This window comes from Dryobates pubescens, chromosome Z, assembly GCF_014839835.1.
Source record: "Dryobates pubescens isolate bDryPub1 chromosome Z, bDryPub1.pri, whole genome shotgun sequence".
Lineage (NCBI taxonomy): Eukaryota > Metazoa > Chordata > Aves > Piciformes > Picidae > Dryobates > Dryobates pubescens.
This window is the reverse complement of record NC_071657.1, coordinates 85,591,167-85,612,412: the sequence shown is the minus strand read 5'-3', so window position 1 is coordinate 85,612,412 and position 21,246 is coordinate 85,591,167. Positions and strand designations below refer to the sequence as shown.

The 21,246-nt window shown below is 41.4% G+C and overlaps 1 protein-coding gene across 1 annotated transcript in view; it reads left to right on the top strand.

Annotated features, from left to right (window-relative positions):
• The window catches only part of UBAP2 (ubiquitin associated protein 2), a 135,238-nt gene that overhangs the window by 34,538 nt on the left and 79,454 nt on the right, over positions 1-21,246 (top strand). The window contains exons 3-6 of the mRNA XM_054178655.1: positions 5,288-5,365; positions 6,961-7,071; positions 10,681-10,834; positions 12,419-12,496. Coding sequence (XP_054034630.1) covers positions 5,288-5,365; positions 6,961-7,071; positions 10,681-10,834; positions 12,419-12,496 — 421 coding nt within the window. The remainder of the gene's footprint in view (positions 1-5,287; positions 5,366-6,960; positions 7,072-10,680; positions 10,835-12,418; positions 12,497-21,246) is intronic.

The window sequence follows — 21,246 nt, the reverse complement described above, 5'->3', positions numbered from 1 at the left end:
GCTGGTGATAAAGGCAATATCACATTTTGAGGAGAGCTGTCCTAATTGCTATCTGACCATTCCCAGGTCCTTCGATCATTTCTGGCTCATCAATATCCTTCGTGTCTTTACTGTTGCATGACACAAGCCTGTACCTCAATTGGAATGGCAGACCAAGGGACCTTCTTAGCATGCAATCTGGCAAACATGGACGTGCTGCCCCCACACTTACCTGTAGTGAGCCTGGCTTTATCTCTTGCCTTTTAGTGTAAAGTCCCTTTGATGAGCCCTCTCAACTCCTGTGCTAAGATTTTTTTTCTCTTTGTCACAGGAGTACCCTTGTCTGTCACCAGCTAGCCTGCTGTCATGTAAACTTATCTATAATCAAGGAAACACTAAGTCCTGTCCATGATACCAGTTTTTGATCAAGTCATTGATCTCCAGTCTCCTCCTGTTTCTTCCCTCGTTACTCTCTTCAACTGGAGGGATAGAGAACACTACTTGTGCTTCTAGCCCCTTAACCTGTTACTACAAGGCCCTGAATTCTCTCTTGATTGCCCTCACTTTTCTTGTTGCAACTTCATCACTTCCTAGCTGGAAAATCAATAGTGGGTAGTAATGAGGTCTCTTCTAGGCTAGGGAGTTTTCACATCTTGAACCTGCGCCCCAAGGAGCCAGCAGACTTCCCTTGGAAGTGGATCTAGTCTTGATACCAGGCCTTTTGTTCCCTTCGGAAGTGAGTCACCTACAGCAATGGCCTGTTGTCTTTTCTTTGTGAAAACAGTTTTGCTACAGGGCATATGCCAACTTAACCTTGTCTACCAAGCTAGACCAACTATTGTCCTTGTTATTGTTACCTCATGTTGCAGTGTTTTGCATAGTGGTGATTCATGCTAGTGTGTGGATTTAGAAAGTTACTTTCAGCAAATGAAGTTGAATGCAGTTTTGTTTTATAACAGGTAAGGCTGCAGGAATATAGCAAGTAGTTTGACAGAAGTGGTGGATTCCTCTCTTTTGACATATACTCTGTATGAGATAGACATTGGCAGATGGAGCATGTCCAGTGAAGAGTTGCAAAGGTGATTGAGAGGCAGGATCACAGAATAAATGAGAGGTGCCTGGGGGAACTGGAATTGTTCAGCCCTAAAAAGGCAAGGTCATATGTTTTGTTCTAATACCCCATTAAAATGGTATGGAAAAGGTGAAGCCAGACTCTTCTCAGAGACACGGTGACAGAAGTTGGAACACTAGAAATTCCAGCTGTTAGAAGAAGATAAATTTTTATACCATGAACACAGTAATAGATTAGAGAGGATCTCTGGGCCCAAGCAGCTCCTCTGATGGAATATGCTCTCAGTGAGAGTTTGCACAGAGGATCACTTTTCCAGCCTAGTGAGTTTAAATGTTAAGCCTCACAGACCTTTTTCTGTGAATTCTTGGATAATAGATACTGGTTTGGTCAGTTCAGTGGAGAAGATGGTTGTTTAATATACATCAATTATGTTTTAGTGCACCATATTTTTTTTAATTGTTGAGGTATTGGATGGGATCTTCCTGTTTCATCAGGTTTGCAGGTCAGAGATGTGTGGAATTTTACTGTTTAATCACCACTGATTAATTTTTCTGAACATAGAATAATGTCTTCCTAAATGGAGATTCTGCATAGTATCACATTCATCATCATTCAAGTTATTTAAGAAAGTACATCACAGTTCTTTTGCATTCCTTCTGGATAATAAATACACATTTATTATGCACAGTATTATATAAACACACAATTTTCAAAAAGGGCAAGAAAGAGGTTCCAGGAAACTATAGACCAATCAGCTTCACCTCCATCCCTGGAAAAAACATGGAGCAGCTCATCCTGGAGGTCATCTCTAGGCACTCAGAAGGTGGTTATAAGGAGCAGTCAGCATGGATTTATCAAGAGGAAATCCTGCTTGACTAATCTGATAGCATTCTGTAATATCATAACTGAATGGATAGATGCAGGGAGACCAGTGGATGTAGTCTACCTTGAACTTAGCAAGGCTTTTGACAGTGTCTCTCATAACATCCTTGTGAGCAGGCTTGGGAAGTGTGAGACAGAAGAACAGACAGTGAGATGGATTTAGGAACTGGTTACACAATAGAGTGCAAAGAGGGGTGATCAATGGTGCCAAGTCCAGATGGGGACCAGGGATCAGTGCTGGGTCTAGTCCTGTTCAACATCTTTATCAATGCCATTGATGAAGAGACAGACAGACAGTGTCTGCCAGCAAGTTTGCTGATGATACCCAACTGGGAGGCTTGGCTGATACACTTGAAGGCTGTGCAGCCATTCAGTGAGACTTGGACAGACTGAAAGCTGGGCGGAGAGGAACCTAATGAGGTTCAACAAGGATAAGTGCAGAGTCCTGCATCTGGGAAGGAATGATAAACTGTACAGGTTAGGAGGTGATCTGCTAGAGAGCAGCCCTGTGGAGATGGAGCTGGGAGTCCTGGTGTATAACAAGTTATCCACGGAACAACAATGTGCCGTTCTGTCCAGGAAGGCCAATGGTATCATGGGGTGCATTAAGAGAAGTGTGTCCAGCAGATTGAGGGAGGTTCTCCTTCCCCTCTACTCTGCCCTGGCAAGGCCCCACCTGGAATATGGCATCCAGTTTGGGGTTTCCCAGTTCAAGAGGGACAGGGATATACCTGAGAGAGTCCAATTGAGGGCTGCAAGGATGATTAAGGGACTGGAACATGTGCCTTATGAGGAAAGGCTGAAAGCCTTGGGGCTTTTTAGTCTGGAGAGAAGACTGAGAGAGGATCTAATAAATGTATATAAATATAAGGGCTTGGGGTCAAGAGGGAGGGGACAGGCTCTTCTCACTTGCACCCTGTGATAGGACAAGGGGCAATGGATGTAAACTACAGCACAAGAGGTTCCACCTCAACATGAGGAAGAACTTATTTACTGTAAGGGTCACAGAGCACTGGAACAGGCTGTCCAGAGAGGTTGTGTAGTCTCCTTCTCTGGAGACTTTCAAGACCTATCTGGATGTGTTCCTGTGTGACTTGTGCTAGATTCTATGGTTCTGCTCTGGCAGGGGGATTGGACTTGAAGATCTCCAGAGGTCCCTTCCAAACCCTAACATCCTGTGATTTTTACTGTAAGATCTGGACCTGTAAGATCTGGACCTGTCACTGTCACTTAATTTTGTTTCACACCCTCCTGTTTTCTGGTAGTTCAAAATTGTTAAGAATTTCCTTACCTCTCTTATGCTGCAAAATACCATATCTTGTAAAGTTGAATAAAATTCTAGCTGTCGTAAGATGCTACTGTTTTCTTGGTTGCAATTAAAACTCTTCTCTAGGATAGTGTATTGTTATTTGTAACCATGGTACCATAAAGAAGAAAATCACAGCTTTTTGTGGCACTATTTGGTGTTCGTATGGTAAACACATAGGGGTTTTTGTTATTTTTTTTATTTCTGAATTTTTGGTTCCCTCTAGGTGTAATCCACTGGCATAAATATTAATGCACTACTTGCTTGTAAGCTCTGTGCTTACACAGAAGAACTGAAGACACTGTCACATGCTTGATGTTGTTACAAAATTAGTATATATTTGTTCTGAAACACAGACCTGGAAAAAGGTCAATTTATGGGGGGGAAAAAACTTCCTGTTTCTTTTTAAATATGCCATCATATTTCTATAGAAGTTATGTAACTGGAATATTTTTACTCTTGATATCCTAAAGAAAAATCTCTTCTCTAGTTTAGGAGTTGCAGTAGACCTGATGAGACTGAAATCAGAGCAAGAAGATGGATCAACTAAATTCCAGAAGCTAGCAGACCGTGTGGTTTTGCTCGCTGCTGAGCTCTCAGCCGGCACCAAGTGTTAACTAACTCCTTCACATTGAGCACTGCATTAATTGGGAGGCTTCTGTGGAGGGTGGCATCAGGGCTGCCGCAGGGAATTCCAGAGTAGGCTCTCCTACTGGGTGATGTATGAAGCTGTCAGCATCACACTTTGAAAATGTGAAGTACTGTAGAGTGGTTAACTCCTTGGAAGAACACTAGTTGTCCTGGAACATCACCTCTGAGCACAGCAAATGTGGATTCCCTTCAAGGAGCTTGGACAGCTGCAGTGACTTTACAGAGAATAAGCAGCTGGTGGTGTGTGATGGAGTAATTTTTAGACTCTTGTCAGTGTTCATACTTGGTATCCTCCCCTAGAGCTTGTATTTGTGGTAAACTCTGAAAGCGGTAACACTGTGAGGCTGATAGAGTCTGAACTCATGAAGCACAGAATTTCATGTGGGTAGCCTTTGAGGTGAGACTTGGAAAGCTGCCCAGGATGACTATTTTCTGTAAATAATTTCAGTGGATGAGGGTGTCCATTTCTCAGAGAAGAAGCCTTCCACAGCTCATCAGCTTGAATTTTGGTTCCTGGTTCTCCCTGCAGCATCTGCCTTCTCTAGCATGGGACAGAAGCCTCTTCTGTTGTGGCAGAAATCAAATTAGGTCCAGGATCATAGAGCATAGAGTTATCTTTGGTATTTTTATGAGAATGCAGTCAATCAGGGTCCAAGTTGCACGCTCTGAAGAGTATCCTGTATGATGCAGCATTCTATTAGTGTTTCTTGAGTTGCTCTCTGGTGCAGCCAGAGCCTATTAAGATTTATGGCATTTTATTGCATCCACCCATTTTAGTCTTTCAGCATCTAGAGAAGTTGGCCAGCATGGATATGTGGTCCAGAAATGTTACAGAGGCACCAAGTATTTCAGCAGTAGCAAGATCCTTTAGCAGTTTTCAGAGGCCAGTGTTTGCTTATAAAGAAAGTAAGTGCAGCTGCTCATGGGCAAAATCTTGAAGCACCACTTGGTCTCTTTTTAAGTGCATATAAAACTGCAGTCAGGTTGTTGGGGGAGTCATGAAGGTGGTTTGAGCAGGAAGCATCAGATGTGGTTAATTAAGCAATACCATTGTCAGTTTCTTAAGAGGGGTGGATAATAGATAAATGTAAAAGTAGTAATGTCAAAATATAGGCTTCTGTGGTAAATTCAGTTAGATGGTTGTCTATGTAGTGACCTGTAACTGTGGTTCAAACTCATTAGAATGTGTTGAAATCACTTCTGTCACAGCCAAGTTTTTTACCATACAATGGACATGGAGGATATGTTAAATGTTTCCCCATAGCACCTCTGTTCTTTTTGTGTAGATTCTTCTTGAGAATTTGGACAAAAACAAAGGTAGTGACACTAGGAGATGTTTTTGAAAAAAAATACATTTTTACCTTTTGTGTATTTTTTTTAATGTTTGTGTTTTTCAGGCAACAGCAGAACAGATTCGCCTTGCTCAGATGATCTATGATAAGAATGACGCAGATTTTGAAGATAAAGTTAAACAAGTATGTTTCTTACAGTACAGAGTTTTTATGCCCTGCAATAAAATTTTCTAAAGATGACTTATGTTTTTGGAGCTAGAGCATCTGTTTTTCATTTAGATGAAACCTTTATCAGAAGGAGCTAAGTTTAACTAGGAAAAGGTGCTGTTATTGTACCATGAAGTCTGTTTTCAAAGTGTTTTGTGGTAATATAGCTCTGGCTGTACAGTTACATCAATGTATTTTCCTTTGTAGACAAGCCTCTAAGTCCTAACTCCTCTGTGCTGATGTCTCTTCTGGACTGTATCTCTTGAGTATGATCTCAGTGCTTAATGATTGTCAAAATAAAGAGTACCTTCAGTTTGTCCACACATACATGGGAAAGTGTCACCTGTGTAAACTGACTTTGCTACTGTCTTGGCTGTTTTTTTCAGGAAAAGTCTATTAGCTTAAAGGTTAATTTAAGTGTTACTAAAAAAAAAAATAATAAAAAAAACTGACCTCCCAGATCTGTGTATGCATTAAAATGATAGAATTACACTGTGAAAATGAAATCTCATGCTATTTTCCTTATTGTACTGAGTTTTGGGTGTGGAAGCTTAAGCTTCTGTTGCCTAATTATAACCAAGACCCTTAATTCAAAAAGGACTGAGAATCCAGGTCCCTGTTCTGCTGTGGGTATCAGTGATTTTGTTCTAGTGAACACATCATGACTCATGAAGAACCTGGGAGTACACCCAGAAGGAGAGAAAAATTAGCATGAAGACATTAATGCAGTAGAGGAGCAGATTTCCTCATTTCTTTTCTTTTGTAAAACCTTCAGTCTCCTCTGGAGCATTATGTGCTTCTTCTTGTTCTTGTTATAAACTTGTTCTGTTGCTGTGTCATAAGTGAAGTCTTGTAATTCCTGAAGCCAGATGACCCTCGTCAGTAATGCCAGTAGTTCTGCTGGTGAGGAAAAAAAGAAAGAAATCCCCAGTGTTCTACATTGCACATATACATTTCTAGCTCATGTAGTTTATTTTCTGTGGGTGAAGTTACTGAATGTCGCATGACACACTGTGATTATTTCCATCCCACACTCCTCAAGATGTGCATACCAGGTCCACAGAGCATAATTGAGTGCTGGGTCTCCTTAAGCAGCTGTAGCTTATACATTTTGTGTGGCTCTGTGCTGAAGTGGATAGAGAGGGCTGATATGGCTGAAAAATAACTTTTCTTTTTTCCTGATTGATGTCTTCTTGGCTATGGCAGATGTCTGTAGGAGAGAGGACGGTACTGGAGCTATCCGGGTCTTTTACATCTTTATCTTCATACGCTGCTGTGTCTGAGGTGACAGCATTTGCTGCAAGCATAAAAAGGGAAAGAAACAAAAACCAACAAAACAAAAACCACAAAAAAACCCATGCAAGAGTGCTTTCTTGTTTACCATTTAACTTGTGTTTCATCCTGTCTCCTTCCTGAATCCCAAGCAGATCTGTAAAATGCAGATACCTTTACGTAGGATTTTAGTTTGCGCTGACACAGCAGCTATGCACTTTCTTGGGATCTGTCGTGGTACTAACTCTTTCTTACAATGGTAATTTAGATATTTTAACATGTCTGACTTTTACTGCCAGCTTATGGAGGTGACGGGGAAAAACCAGGACGAGTGCATAGTGGCACTACATGATTGTAATGGGGATGTGAACAGAGCAATCAACATACTGCTGGAAGGAAGTTCAGACACGGTAAGGTTTTATTTTGATACTAAACTGCTCTTTCTGTTTGTCATGATATCTGCTTCTAAGAAGTGATTGGGAAGGTTGTATTTCAGAAGCTTTCCAGTTCCATGTCTCCATTCAAAGCCTTTTTAAGGAAATAGGGACTCAGGCAGCTTCTCTAGTGCATGTGTGTCTTCAAGTAGGCTGAGCATTGACAATGTTGTGGGTGATTGGCTGCTCTCTAGCAGAGTCCTCCAGCTTTCATTTATATGCAGTAATTTTAACTCTGCAGCAAAACTGAGTGCTTAGACACAGACGTGTTTTATGCTGCAGTTTGTTTTTCCACTGTAATATCTCCACAACCCTGAGACCTCAGACTTTAGTGCTTGCCCCAAAGGGTGACCTTTACAAACCTCAAGCGCTGGCAGGTATTTTAACTTATGCAACTTGTGTCAGTGTGCATTCCCAGTGTTGAAAGTTGGAGGATGTTTCCACATCTGAAAGTTGCACTGCCAACATTGCTAGTGGCAGAACAGAACACAGCAAGTAGTTGTTCTTTTAACTGTGTTGCTTATTTTTATGGTTCATTGAAAAACAAAAAGAAGAGACAAAGCAATGTATATATAACAACAAGTAGTGTTGCTTAGAATGTTTCACAGAATGGTTTTTTTTATCCCAAAAGATACCAGGAAAGCGTTTCTTGCTGTGGTTGAAATTTTTGTTGGAGGGACTTCTTATCTTAGTCAGTGAACTAGATTACATCTTACTTGAATTGGGAAAGAAACCTGGGCTTCCTTTTTTAATGATGAACATTCTGTATTTCCTGTGATTTGTCAGGATGTGTACTCTGGCTGAGGGGACTTTCTTTTCTATCCCCTTTTTGTTTATCGGAGTTGAGGTCATCTAAACCAGAAGTGTTGTATAATAGTGAGCTTGCAAGCTGGGAGTAGAAGAGCATGTCTCGGTTGAATCTGCCTTGGTAACGTGCTGATTCTGTGTTTTCTTGTACTTCTTATATTTGCCATTTTCTAGTTGAAAACAGTTTTCTGGTTAACAGAGACTGTTAAATGCTTTCTTAGTTTAGCAAACTTGCAAGTGCTCATGATGTGGGAGAAACTTTCTGAACTCATTTACCAGTTAGAAGCAGTGTATGTTTGACTCTTTGGTAAGTTGTAACTCTAAGCCTGCTGGTCTCTGTAGACAAAATGCAACCTAGGAAATACAGAGAACTTAAAGGAGGAAGGAATATTAATTGAAATGTGTGAAGAAGTTTTTTTTATTCCTTATGAAAGTTTGTGGGCCTTGAACTGAGTTTATTTTAGGGCCATTATACTCCAGAAGATTTTATCTGGAAAACTGAAAGTAGAGGTGGTACTAGATGTGAATGCAGATTCCCGAATCTTTTACAGTCGTGCTCTGCTTTGATGCAGGAAAAGATGATCTTTCAATCATTTTGTCTATCCAGTTTGAGGAATTAAAAGAGCATGATATGATGGCTAGAATGTCTGTTCATAGCATCTTTAGTACTTTGCCAGCCTTGTCTGTTTTTGTGTTTGTGTTTTTTTTTTAATGCTGTGATATTTTAAGGATTTTTTTGCTTTGTCATTTAGTCTTTGTGAAGGCTTTTTGCTTGCAATAGTTAACGACAGTCTAGCATTGAGAAAGGCATGCATTTTTGCCCAAAACTTCCACTAATTTAAATTCCTACAGATGTAATATCCATCTTATGTTTTACTTCCTAAACACTTGAAGAAAGAACAAAGCGGGCAAAGGGGGCCTTTCAGATTATTCTCTTTCCATCATTCACTAAAGAAGGCTTCTGTTAGTATTTTTGAAGGTCAGGCCCACAACTGTCATTTGGATTGCCTCAAGCATTGTCAGCTGAAATTGTAATCAGTTAGCTCTCTTATGAAAGTAGACAGCTTCAGAAGTCTGTGATGGAATCCCATGCCCAGAGGTAGCACCCCCCCCCTATCTTAAAGGACATGCCCAGCTTCTCAAGACTTTCCTCAAAATTGTGTTCTAGTAAGTGATGAAAATGGAATTCTTTCATAGCCATCCTTTTATTGATCCTTCCCAAGGCATGTAAAACCTTACTAAGGAGAGGCTGCTTCCCTCTAAGCTTGACAGGATTATCCAGGTTTGGGTATATCTTAAAAAGGTCAAAGGTCTTCTGTCACTGTGCATATCAGTGGAAGAGTAGTGAATTCTGAACTGTATAGACTTTATTCTTCAGTTGTTGGTGCAGTTATTTTTCCTCCTGTGAAGTGTCTTTAAAGCTCTAGGAGTGTTTTAGTGTGTAATGCAGTTACACAGGCTACAGTAGACAAAATCATTCAACAGTTACTGGAGGAAGCAGCTTTCCATTGCACAAGTAACTCATCTATGCTGCCTGTGCCTAACCTATGATAGCTTGTGGCAGTGCAGACCTGCTGTACTGGAAATGAAACAGAGAAGTGTTTTCAGATGTTTTTTCTCACCTATGCCACGTCAAAAATTGAGTAACCATTGTCTTAGTACTTACCCTTTCAAAGGAGACACTGAAACTGCTTTGTGACTTGCTTTCATGATAGCATTAGTTTCCTTGATTCTAGGTAGCTTGGACTAACTGGTCATTGGTTGTCTCTTGGGCGTTTCTGAGTAGTCTGTACTGAGGAAAAGGAAGACAGGACCTGAAAATACTGATGGCGAACCTTTTGTTTGATGTTGTCTGTTAGATGTCACACCTTTAGTGCTTCACAGTTGATGGCACCTTATTTGCATATACAAATTTCCTACTTAAATACCTTACCTAGGTTTATATATGTGTCCACATCTCTAGGAACTTGCCTGCCACTGGTTTGCAAATAATACTTCCTTACTTTGCAGCTATGGCTCAATAGACTAGCCATGCAATTGCATAATATATGAGGTGGTGTGCTATTCTTAGCAAGTGTGTTAGTAATTTTATTTTCAGCTTCTACAGATAGAGCCTATAGACTCCTCTAGAGCCAACACTATCCCTGATTTTATTTTGAGGGTGGTGTTTAATACTAAAGCTAAAACCTGAAGTTTGGACTTTGGTCCCTTTGTTTTGATACAGTTTTTTCCCAGTATTTTACTGTGTGTAATGGGCTGTAGCTGTTCAGGGTGCATGGTCTGGCTTGTCATGGGCCTAATTTTCCCTGCTTATTGTTCTCACCTCCTTCCCCCCTAGTTAGGCCATGTACTTATTAGTCTCTTACTCAGTGATGCTTAGAAGCATTTTTTTGTTTCCTTGAAGAAAAAGATATGCTCGTGCACACTCCCGTGCTAGGAGGTAGTTGGCAGGGAAACTGTTGGTTGTTTTGAAGGTTTTCTTCATTGTGGTAATATTTAGGATTTTTTGAACTAGTAACAGCCTGTTATAGCCAAAATTGTTAGGGATTCTCACATAAGACAATTGGACTCCTAAAACTTATTTCTTTTTCATCTCTTTGCAAAAGTCCACTCTCTCTTTCCATTTGTATCAGTGTAGTCCGTGAGGTATTACATTTGTGCTATTTTCCAAATGCTTGGGTTGTTTTCCATGCACTGGAGGGGTGTGAGATGGAAGTATGCATTGAGAGCTGGCTCTTCCTTTACAACTTTTTATCTAATTCTGTTCTACCCAAATAGACTTCTTGGGAGACTGTAGGGGGAAAGAAGAAAAGCTTTGGAAAAGAAGGTTCAGAAAACAAAGAAAGCAGAGACAAACGAGGGGACAGAGAAGTGAGTCGTGGACGGGGAAGTTCCAACAGACGGGGAAGAGGAGGCAGCCGTGGACGAGAGTGTACGTAAAGGGGTTCATTTTTAAAGATTCGGACACTTTTCTTGGTACTGAAATGGGCTGAGTTAAGAGCAAATACTTAGTGAAGTCCATCCAAGCTGTAGCTCACCACTGAAGGGATCCTAACTTTTGTGTGACAGGTATGTGCGATTTGTCTATGTGACTTCGGTTTGGAATGGTGTGTGCTTGTTCATTGACACTATATTTACTTGTCTTTCTTTGATAAGTTGGTCATCTGCAAATTCCTGTTTTTTAAGTTTTAAAACTGACTCTCTAAGACTGCTTGAGAGCAAGTATGTCGCTGCACAGCTGATACACTGTTGTTTCTTGTAATTAAAACATTATCTAGTTTTGGCTTCCCTCTCCTTTTATGAGTAGGAGAACCTGAAGATGTTCTCATCTGGTAAGAGAGGAATGAAAAGACTGGGATCATTGTTAGTCTCTAGCATGTATTACTCACGTGAGGTGAGTTTCTGCAACAAGAGTTTTGAGTTGAAATACTTGAAGAGTTGCTGCAATGAATAGAGGTGCAGTAATTCATTGTACAAAAGCAAATCACATTAGATGACCATTTGATAAAGGTCTCTTTTATTCTCTTATTTTTTATTTTTGCCAGCAGTATCTAAGCTGTATTCATTGCCTGTAAGGACCATAAACAGCACTGATGAGGAGAAACACCACAATGAAAATGATATGTTTCAGCGTTCTACTGAAAAGCAGAAAAAATATTTACAATGTTATTCAGCTCTTCTTACTCATTATTGGAATATATTAAAATACTGTGCCAATAAAGATATTGTGAATTGTAGATTAATGTCAAGATAGGAAAAAATATTGATAAAATTTGCAGTTATTCTTGGAACAAATTGAAATTAGATCCAATTTACACAAGTAAGGGCTGAAAATTTTTGCCAGAGCCAGGTGCTGCTTGTCTCAGTAAACTGAAATTTTAATTTAAAAAAACCCCTTTCCTTCCAAAAGCCAGCCATCTTCCAGAGTACTTTCTCAGGAATCTCCACAGCGAAACTGAAACTAAATTTCCAGTAATTAAATTGCAGAGCTTTTCTAATGTCTCACCTTCACCTGGTAGTTATCCCTCTAATTTAAATACAGACAGTTCTTTTAGGTTTTCCTGGTTGTAGAGGGATGTGGTATGGCTTGACAAGAGAAGAGTCGTTCTTAGTTATCCTTTATTCTTCCACTGTTGTCACCCAGCACATTGTCTAAGAAACACATTATCAAGGAGTCAGCTGTATTTCCCATCTCATTAAAGAGGGGAGGCTATAATTAATTTAGTAGTGTAGGCTGCAAAACATTTCACTGCCTTCTCCCTGCCTCTTTCCCACCCCCACCCCCTCCCAGAAAAGGTGTCTGCTAAAGAACATTTCTCTTATTAGATATTTTGCTTCTTAATTTTCCAGGAAACATAATTTGCAGAGAAGAGAAGTGACTGAGATGTGTTGGCCAGCCCACTTTAAAATCTTGACATTTCTTTTGAAATTGAGTTTAAGCAGGTGGCTATGTTGAATCTCTATGAATGAATCTATGAATCTCTAAATCTTCTCTTAAGCTGTTCTTTCTCCACAGTTAGAGCTGAAGAGAATGGAGTGGACAACAATCAAGGAGACAGGCCTTCAGACCGTGGGAAACGTGGCCGTGGGAGAGGTGAGATGGTGACATTGGTGTGGGACTGGCACTGATTTCCTGTCCTGAAATGGAACTCTCCCATTTGTTTGTTTTGACACTTCTTTTTAAGCATTTGTTGGTTATCCTTTGATTCCGTAAGTGCTTTGGCCACCTTTAATTTAGGTGCATTCCCCTCCATTACCTCATGGCTTGTCTCAGTCTCTGAACAGCTTATATGAATTAACACAATTTACCTTTTTATGGCAATTTCCTGTGTAGCCGGCTGATGTCCTCTGTCTACGGAGAGCTCTTTTCCACACTGACTCATGCCAGCCTCCTGTGAGTAGGAGTGCTCTGGGTTCCTCAAGATGCACATTGGCAGCCGGAGAGTACAAGATTCCATCTGTAGGACCTGGAGAGGGATTTTGATATGTACTTACGCTGTTTCTTTGGGGTGGATCCAGTTGTAAGGCTTGCCTTCTGGTTTTGGTAGCTGAAGAAAGTACAGGCTACTCTAGAGACTTTAGTAAAAGGAGGAGTTTGTTATGGAAGAGCAAATGAAGTAACTGTGGAAAAAGAGTACTAGGCAGTCCCAGTCTTATCCTGTGGAAGGGATAGGAAAGACGCTGATAATGGATTTGATGTGGAATCAAGAGTTGTGTGGCTGGTTTGGATTTTCAGAGGCTTGAGTGGAAAGAGGCTTGTTTTCCCTTAGAACAGGAGGAATAAGGCATAATGTAGATACAGTGTGGATTGTGTCGGTAAGTGTGAGATAAATGAATAAGGTGCATAGCAGAACTCATTTGTTTCAGCAACGTTTGACCCACGAGAAATTCTGCCTTTAAAGAACTCCCTTTGCTTTGGAATATCTGGTAATGAGGCATTCAAAAACTGGTACATCCAGCTTCATTGTCTGCAGATCTGCGTCTTGAACTGGAAGATGCAAAGACATGTAACTTCCAGATAGTTTTGAGAATGACTTGTTTCTACCTGTGAATCAGCAAATACCCAATGGTGTCTTCACAGGGAAGGATGTGAAGTTCACCGCTACAATTTTTGGTATGTTTGCACTGTTAGTAGATGGAATCCAAGTCTCTGTTTTAAAAAAAAATTCCTTATACTCAAGTCATAAATACAAAGGTAAGATTTAAAAAAAATTATTCAGTGAAAATTAATTTCAAGTACAGTCTGTTTCTTACTTTGGAACCTTATGAAAAATTCACTGCGTTTGTTGTCAACACTGTAGCTTTCTAGATGAATATCATATGTCTCAAGTCAAAGCACCTGATCATCAGACCAAACTAACCTGTCTGATGAGATAGGAATGACGTAATTCTATTCACTGGCTTGGTATACGTGATATTACTGTACCTCTCTACCAAATATTTTAGACTGTACGTTCCTTTGAGCAGAGTATCTTTATGAAGTGTTTTCAACTGTCTGTGATAAACCTATTGAGTGACTTCAGGACTGTTATATTACAAGCAGGTGTATTCTGTGGCAGGAAATAATTTAATTTTACAATGCAAGCACTTGAAATTTACAGGAGTTGTATAACACGCTGTAGTTCACTTCTCAATTTCAGGGATGCATGACCGCTTATCTCTGGATATTAGTAAAAAGGATAGGAGAGGCATAGATGACGGAGATTGGAGTCAATACAGCTGACCAATATGATCGAGTATTGTTCCTTTATTGTTCCAGTATTGTAGGACTATAGTGCGAGCATAGTGAGTACAGCACAGTAGTGTAAAGCAAAGAAGACGAGGGGATAGGAAAGGCTGAAGTGCCTAGCAAGGGAACTGCTACAACTTATATAAACTCAGGGTGCCCTGTTGGCATGGCCTCATTGGTTCCCTATGAGTGACCACACATCACATTATTATAGATTATTGGTCCAACTACTGATGACATGCAAGGTTGCTGATGCAGGTGCATGTCCTGTTGTCCCAAGATAACTTTCTGTGTGTATAGCTACCAGTGCCCTGCTTTAGTTCCATGCTGCAGGCACAGCGCTGTTTTTTGCTACACTGCTATCTGGCTCTGCACTTATGCTGAGCATGGCCTACCACCATGTCAGGCTCTAGGCCTGCACTGCCAGATTGCTCACACTGCTCGTCGCTGGCATTGCCACAGAGAAGTCTTTCTGCCATTTCATTCAGTAGTATTTCTTTTCTGTTACGTGAAATGGTAAAATTTGGGATAAAGTATTTCAGCTGAAGGTAAATAGATTGCTAACAATCACCACAGAACACTTTTTGTTTTTTTAAAGAATTTTTTAATGCAGAGTGTGTGTGCAGGAATCCAGGCACTGGGTGAAAAATTAGGGGTCTGCTAATATCAGAGCAACACATTCTATTTTAACCTACCTTCTCAGGCTGGAGTTGGCTTACTGGCGCTTTCTAGGGGAAGATCTGCAGGGCCATCATAGTACTGCTTCACTACAGAACAACCTAATTTTTAGAAATTATATGCACTGGAAATAGCAGAAATGGGGCTGACACTGGGGTGATAATGTGCTGTTTATGGAAAGAAAAAATCTTGTTATAAATGCAATAGTGGTTTGTGATGTGTGTTACAAAATGCAATTTCAGGGAGGCTTGGTACCAAGGATGGACAGTTGGTTTGTTTTGAGAACAGAAGGTAAATGTTCAGACCCTTTTGACTTCAAGCAGGAGCCTTATGCCAACTTTCTCAGGACCGCAGAATGTTTACCTTAGATAAGGCCTCCACAGCTGTGCCTGTAATTGTGTGAGAATGATGAGTTATTCATTGGATACAGGAGGAAGACTCCCTTGCCACATCTGCGACCCCTACCACAAGGAAGATGCATGCTCAGGAAGCCCAAGAAGTTGCTAGAACTCATTATCATATCCCAGCCTTCTATTAAGCATAAGCCTGCATATGTAGATGGTGTAGCTATATAAAGAAAAGATGGTATTTCTAAGCTGCTTTTTGGCAGAGATTGGAGGTGTCTGTGGGGGGGCAGTCTCTGCAGCCTGGCACACTGCTTCCCTGCTGCTTGCTTGCTTCTATCTTTTTTAATAAAACAACTCTCACAAGAAACTTAGAAATTTTCTTGTGCGGCCCGTTCATAACAATCTGATGCAGAGTATTTTAGTCTTGATGCTGTAGGCAATAGCTTCCTTGTGCACTAGATCTTCTGTTAATGTCTGTGTGGCATTTCTTGGAACTTTGCAGGGTAGTAGGTGTACAGTGTACAAACACCATTTGTTTCTGGTATGCAGATCAGGGATTTGAAGTAGACATCGTAGTGACTGATGAACAGAAAGCTGAAGTGAGTCACAGAATATGCTTCAGGGTGCATCCCAGCTGCAGTTGCTCCACACTTAATTTTTGCTTGCTAAAATGAGGGCCTAAATTTTGGCTTGCAAAGAAGTCAAGGATTTTTTGTTTGTTTGCTTTAAGGTAATCTTCACATATGTCTTTCTTGACTGAATTTCTTGAATAAGATTAATTTATGTGTAAAAATGCTATAAAGATAATGAATAGTAATTGCTTCAAAGTGATTGTATTTCTGTCAGTATTGCAAGAGTATGCAATTGTCTGGAATGGAACACTCGAGAAATTAAGGATGGTGGTTATGTCTTTAGGAGTGTTAGCTCTAGAAGTGTTTTTTTATTTGTCTTTTAATCAGCTGCTGTGATATACAAATTGACAAACTGTAGATGCACAGGAGTTGTTTTATGCTGGGGTTTTTTTGTTGTGTTTTTTTTTAACTGTTCTTGCATTTCAGTTTTAAGTGCAGGGATAGTTCTTCCCCTATCCTCTACCCTACATTGAAGAGGTTGTTGTAGATCTAGAAAATGCTTTTGAAGGAGGGATTTAGGGTGTGCAGAACAAGCAGAGTAGGACTTTGCCTTCAAAAGATGCATGAGTTGGTCTGTGACAGATCTGTGAATTTTTTGTGGGGAAATAAACTGATCAATCAAGCGTGCAGATGAGGGAATATTAAATTAAATTTGTAGGTTATGGGTTCAAAATGAACCTAAGAAATTGATTCTTCCTGTAGTGTTAACCTGAAGGATTCCTTTCAGTAAGGTGTTTGGAGTGCTGAAAATGTGCACAGAGAGAGAATTGACAATTTTATCCTTAATAAAAGCCCCCACCAATACTGCAAGAGAAGGAAAAGCCACTCAGGCTTTTGATGCATGTAAATTATCTTTGGCTGAGGAGGTTTGAGGCACAAATCATCAAAGATCAAGAGAGTGTCCAGAGAAACACTATTGTGGTTTTGTTTCGTATACTCTTCCCTAAATATTTCTTTCCCCTTTTTTTCCCCTTTTTTTCCCCTTTTTTTCCCCTTTTTTTCCCCTTTTTTTCCCCTTTTTTTCCCCTTTTTTTCCCCTTTTTTTCCCCTTTTTTTCCCCTTTTTTTCCCCTTTTTTCCCCTTTTTTCCCCTTTTTTCCCCTTTTTTTCCCCTTTTTCCCCCTTTTTCCCCTTTTTCCCCTTTTTTCCCCTTTTTTCCCTTTTTTCCCCTTTTTTCCCCTTTTTTCCCCTTTTTTCCCCTTTTTTCCCCTTTTTTCCCCTTTTTTCCCCTTTTTTCCCCTTTTTTCCCCTTTTTTCCCCTTTTTACCCCTTTTTTACCCTTTGTGCCACTTTTTTTCCCGTTTTTTCCCCTTTTTTTCCCCTTTTTTCCCCTTTTTTCCCCTTTTTTCCCCTTTTTTCCCTTTTTCCCTTTTTTTCCCCTTTTTTTCCGCTTTTTTCCCCTTTTTTCCCCTTTTTTCCCCTTTTTTTCCCCTTTTTTCCCCTTTTTTCCCCTTTTTTCCTTTTTCCCTTTTTTTCCCCTTTTTTCCCCTTTTTTCCCCTTTTTTTCCCTTTTTTTCCCCCCCTTTTTTCCCCTTTTTCCCCTTTTTTTCCCCTTTTTTTCCCCCTTTCCTTTTTTTCCCCTTTTTTCCCCTTTTTTCCCCTTTTTCTTTCCCCCTTTTTTCCCCCTTTTTTCCCCTTTTTTCCCATTTTTTTTCCCCCTTTTTTCCCCTCTCTGTCCCCTTTTTTTTCCCCTTTTTTCCCCCTTTTTCCCCTTTTCCTTTTCCCCTTTTTTCCCCCTTTTTTTCCCCCTTTTTTCCCCTTTTTTTCTTTTCCTCTCCCTTTTTTCCCTTTTTTTCCCTTTTTTTTCCCCTTTTTTCCCCTTTTTTTCCCCTTTTTTTTTCCCCCTTTTTATTCCCTTTTTTCCCTTTTTTCCCTTTTTTTCCCTTTTTTTCCCTTTTTTTCCCTTTTTTTCCCTTTTTTTCCCTTTTTTCCCCTTTTTTTCCCTTTTTTTCCCTTTTTTTCCCTTTTTTCCCCTTTTTTCCCCTTTTTTCCCCCTTTTTTTCCCCTTTTTTTCCCCTTTTTTCCCCCTTTCTTTCCCATTTTTTCCCCCTTTTTTCCCCCTTTTTTCCCCCTTTTTCCCCCTTTTTCCCCCTTTTTTCCCCCTTTTTCCCCCTTTTTCCCCTTTTTTCCCCCTTTTTTCCCCCTTTTTTCCCTTTTTCCCCCTTTTTCCCCCTTTTTTCCCCCTTTTCCCCCCTTTTCCCCCCTTTTCCCCCCTTTTTCCCCCTTTTTCCCCCTTTTTCCCCCTTTTTCCCCCTTTTTCCCCCCCTTTTTCCCCCCTTTTCCCCCCTTTCCCCTCCCTTCCCCCTCCCCTTCCCCCTCCCCTTCCCCCTCCCCTTTCCCCTCCCCTTTCCCCCCTTCCCTTCCTCCCCTCCCCTTTCCCCCCCTCCCCTTCCCCCCTCCCCTTTCCCCCTCCTCTTCCCCCCTCCCCTTCCCCCTCCCCTTCCCCCTCCCCTTCCCCCTCCCCTTCCCCCTCCCCTTCCCCCTCCCCTTCCCCCTCCCCTTCCCCCTCCCCTTCCCCCTCCCCTTCCCCCTCCCCTTCCCCTCCCCTTCCCCCTCCCCTTCCCCCTCCCCTTCCCCCCCCCCCTTCCCCCCCCCCTTTCCCCCCCCTTCCCCCCCCCTTCCCCCCCCTTCCCCCCCCTTCCCCCCCCCCCTTCCCCCCCCCCTTCCCCCCCCCCCCTTCCCCCCCCTCTTCCCCCCCCCCTTCCCCCCCCCTTTTCCCCCCCCTCTTTCCCCCCCCCCAACTCTGTAAGACAGCAAAGTATCACACTTTTTTTGGGGTAAATCTGGCTGTAGTCCAACATGTATTCCTTGATCTGTCTTAACTTCCTTTGCATTTTTGTTTGTTTGTGTTATTGTTGTTTTTTGTGTGTGTGTGTGTTTTGTTAAGAAATATGCTGTCCCTGGGGAAAAAAAAAAAGAGCTTCTGTAACCCGAGTCACATATCTAAACATTTTCCTGATTCAAAAGCTTAGCCTAATTGGCACAGGAGTTATTATGGATTTCTTTTGCCAGAATGAGTAAGGGTGGTGTTTTTCTGAAACAAATGTTGAGCAAACCTTCTGGAGGTCACATCTGAAGTCTGCTAAGTTTTACTGTAGTCGATTCTGCATTGGGTAAGAAGCTGTTTGTCATAAATTTTGTTGTTCAGTTGAGTGCTTGTGTGGTGTGTGTTGGGGTTTTTTTTGTTTGTTTGTTTGTTTTTCCCTTCTAAATATTATTTTCAAGTTGAAAATTTTTGGCACCTGCTTCTAAAAATGATTCCTGGAGTACATGCAGTACATTAAATTGATCCAATACTTCCAGCTTTGTGATTGCTAATAAGACCAAAGTAATCTGAATCATTAAATATAACCACAGTGTTTGCTTTGGTAATATGAAATACCTAGAATACAGACTGTCTACACTTAGCCTCCTTATCTCTTAATCCAGAGCAGAGACCAGGGCTGTTCAGTTCTTGTGTGGTCAGATAGAAGCACAAATCTAGGGCATTGTCTGCCTTCCCAGTCTGCTTTTCCTTTCAGCTGCTCTTGGGCCTCTTCCTTAGCCTTAAAGTGTCATCATCTAATTTTAAACCTGTCAGTGTGAAAATCTGACTTTTAAAATATGGCACCTGTGTGACAGTGGAAGGATTTAGATCTGCAAGCACAGCAAAACACTTCCCACAGAAGGTTACTAAGCTAATGGCTAGTCTCCAGACGACTATGACTTTTCTTGTGCTCCCACGTTGTGTGCATTTGTTTTGGGGCAAGAAATGCTGACGAATGAGTCTTTCCATGCATGGATGGTACCAGAGTGAATATTTGGAAGTGGCAGCAAAGACCAAGTAGTAAAAGGTCTTTATCTATTACCATGATTCCCATGCATATGTAAATAATTTCCCTGAAATGGAATGAATATCCATTTCTGTAAGCGTGTGTAAAGTATGTCGAGAGTATCTTTGGTTATGTGAACTGGAGGGGCTATCCCTTTGCATATGGCGTCGTTAAAGACAATGTCTGGTGTAATATATATTGGGCCCCTCAGTTTAAGAAGGACATTGAGACACTTGAGCGTGTCCAGAGAAGGGCAACAAGGCTGGGGAGAGGCCTTGAGCACAAGCCCTATGAGGAGAGGCTGAGGGAGCTGGGATTGTTTAGCCTGGAGAAGAGAAGGCTCAGGGGTGACCTCATTGCCCCCTACAACTACCTGAAAGGTAATTGTAGACAGGAGGGGGTTGGTCTCTTCTCCCAGGCAACCAGCACCAGAACAAGGGGACACAGTCTCAAGTTGTGCCAGGGGAGATTTAGACTTGAGGTGGGGAGAAGGTTCTTCACTGAGCGAGTCGTTCGTCATTGGAATGTGCTGCCCGGGGAGGTGGTGGAGTCACCGTCCCTGGAGGTATTCAAGAGGAGATTGGATGTGGCACTTGGTGCCATGGTCTAGTCGTGAGGTCTATCGAGACAGGTTGGACTTGATGATCCTTGGGGTCTCTTCCAACCATAGTGATACTGTGATACTGTGGCTGTTAGGTATTGATTGATACCCCTGTGTCAATCCTGTTTTGAAACATCCTTACTGGATAGTAGTCGAAGACTGTGGCTGGAATTTCAGGAATAACACAATTTAGTGTATTCTGATTGTCCCCTGGTACTCCGCTCTGGTGAGGCCATGCCTTAAGTTTTGTGTTCAGTTTTGGGCACCTCAATACAGGAGAGTGATGGAGGTGCTGGAGCCAGTGAAGGGGAGGGTGGGGAAGCTGGGGACGGGCCTGGAGAATAAATCTGATGAAGAGTGACTGATGGAGGCTGAGGGAAGACCTCGCAGCTCTCCACAGCTGCCTGAAAGTACATTGTGGAGAAATGTTGATGTTGGTCTCTTCTCACAATAGAACAAGAGGGAACAGCCTGAAGCTGCAACAGGGGAGGTTTGGACTGGACAGTACAAAATATTTATTGTTACTGAAAAAGTGGTCAGTCACTGGAATGTGCTGCCCAGGGAGGTGGTGGAGTCCACAACCCTGGATGTATTTAAAGGTGGTTTGGATGTAGTGCTTGGGAGATACGGTTTATGGGTGAACCTTGCAGAGCAGGGTTCTGGGTTACATTTGGTGATCCTGAAGTCTTTTCCAACCTGAATGTTTCTGTGATTGTTAGTGATTCTATTTGCTGGTTTTATCCAGTAGTTCATTGTCCCTGTACTGGTATATGGCATCTTACATATGCCTCACTTGCTGATACTTCATCTTCTGTTCAGTCTGCTAGGGTTGTTCTTGGAGGGTTTTGCACTTGAGAGGCTGGGTAAACTTAATTTGTCTTCTAAAATCTATTTGTGCATTCATCCCAGCTATTTCAGCTGATCTCTCTGTAGCTAATGGCCGCCTCACTCAGAAATACTTAACCATTTCTGTGATTTACAGCTTTCAAGTGGTCTTGTAGAAAGTAAATTTATTTATAGGTGGCCCTTGCAATGTCTGCAAACTA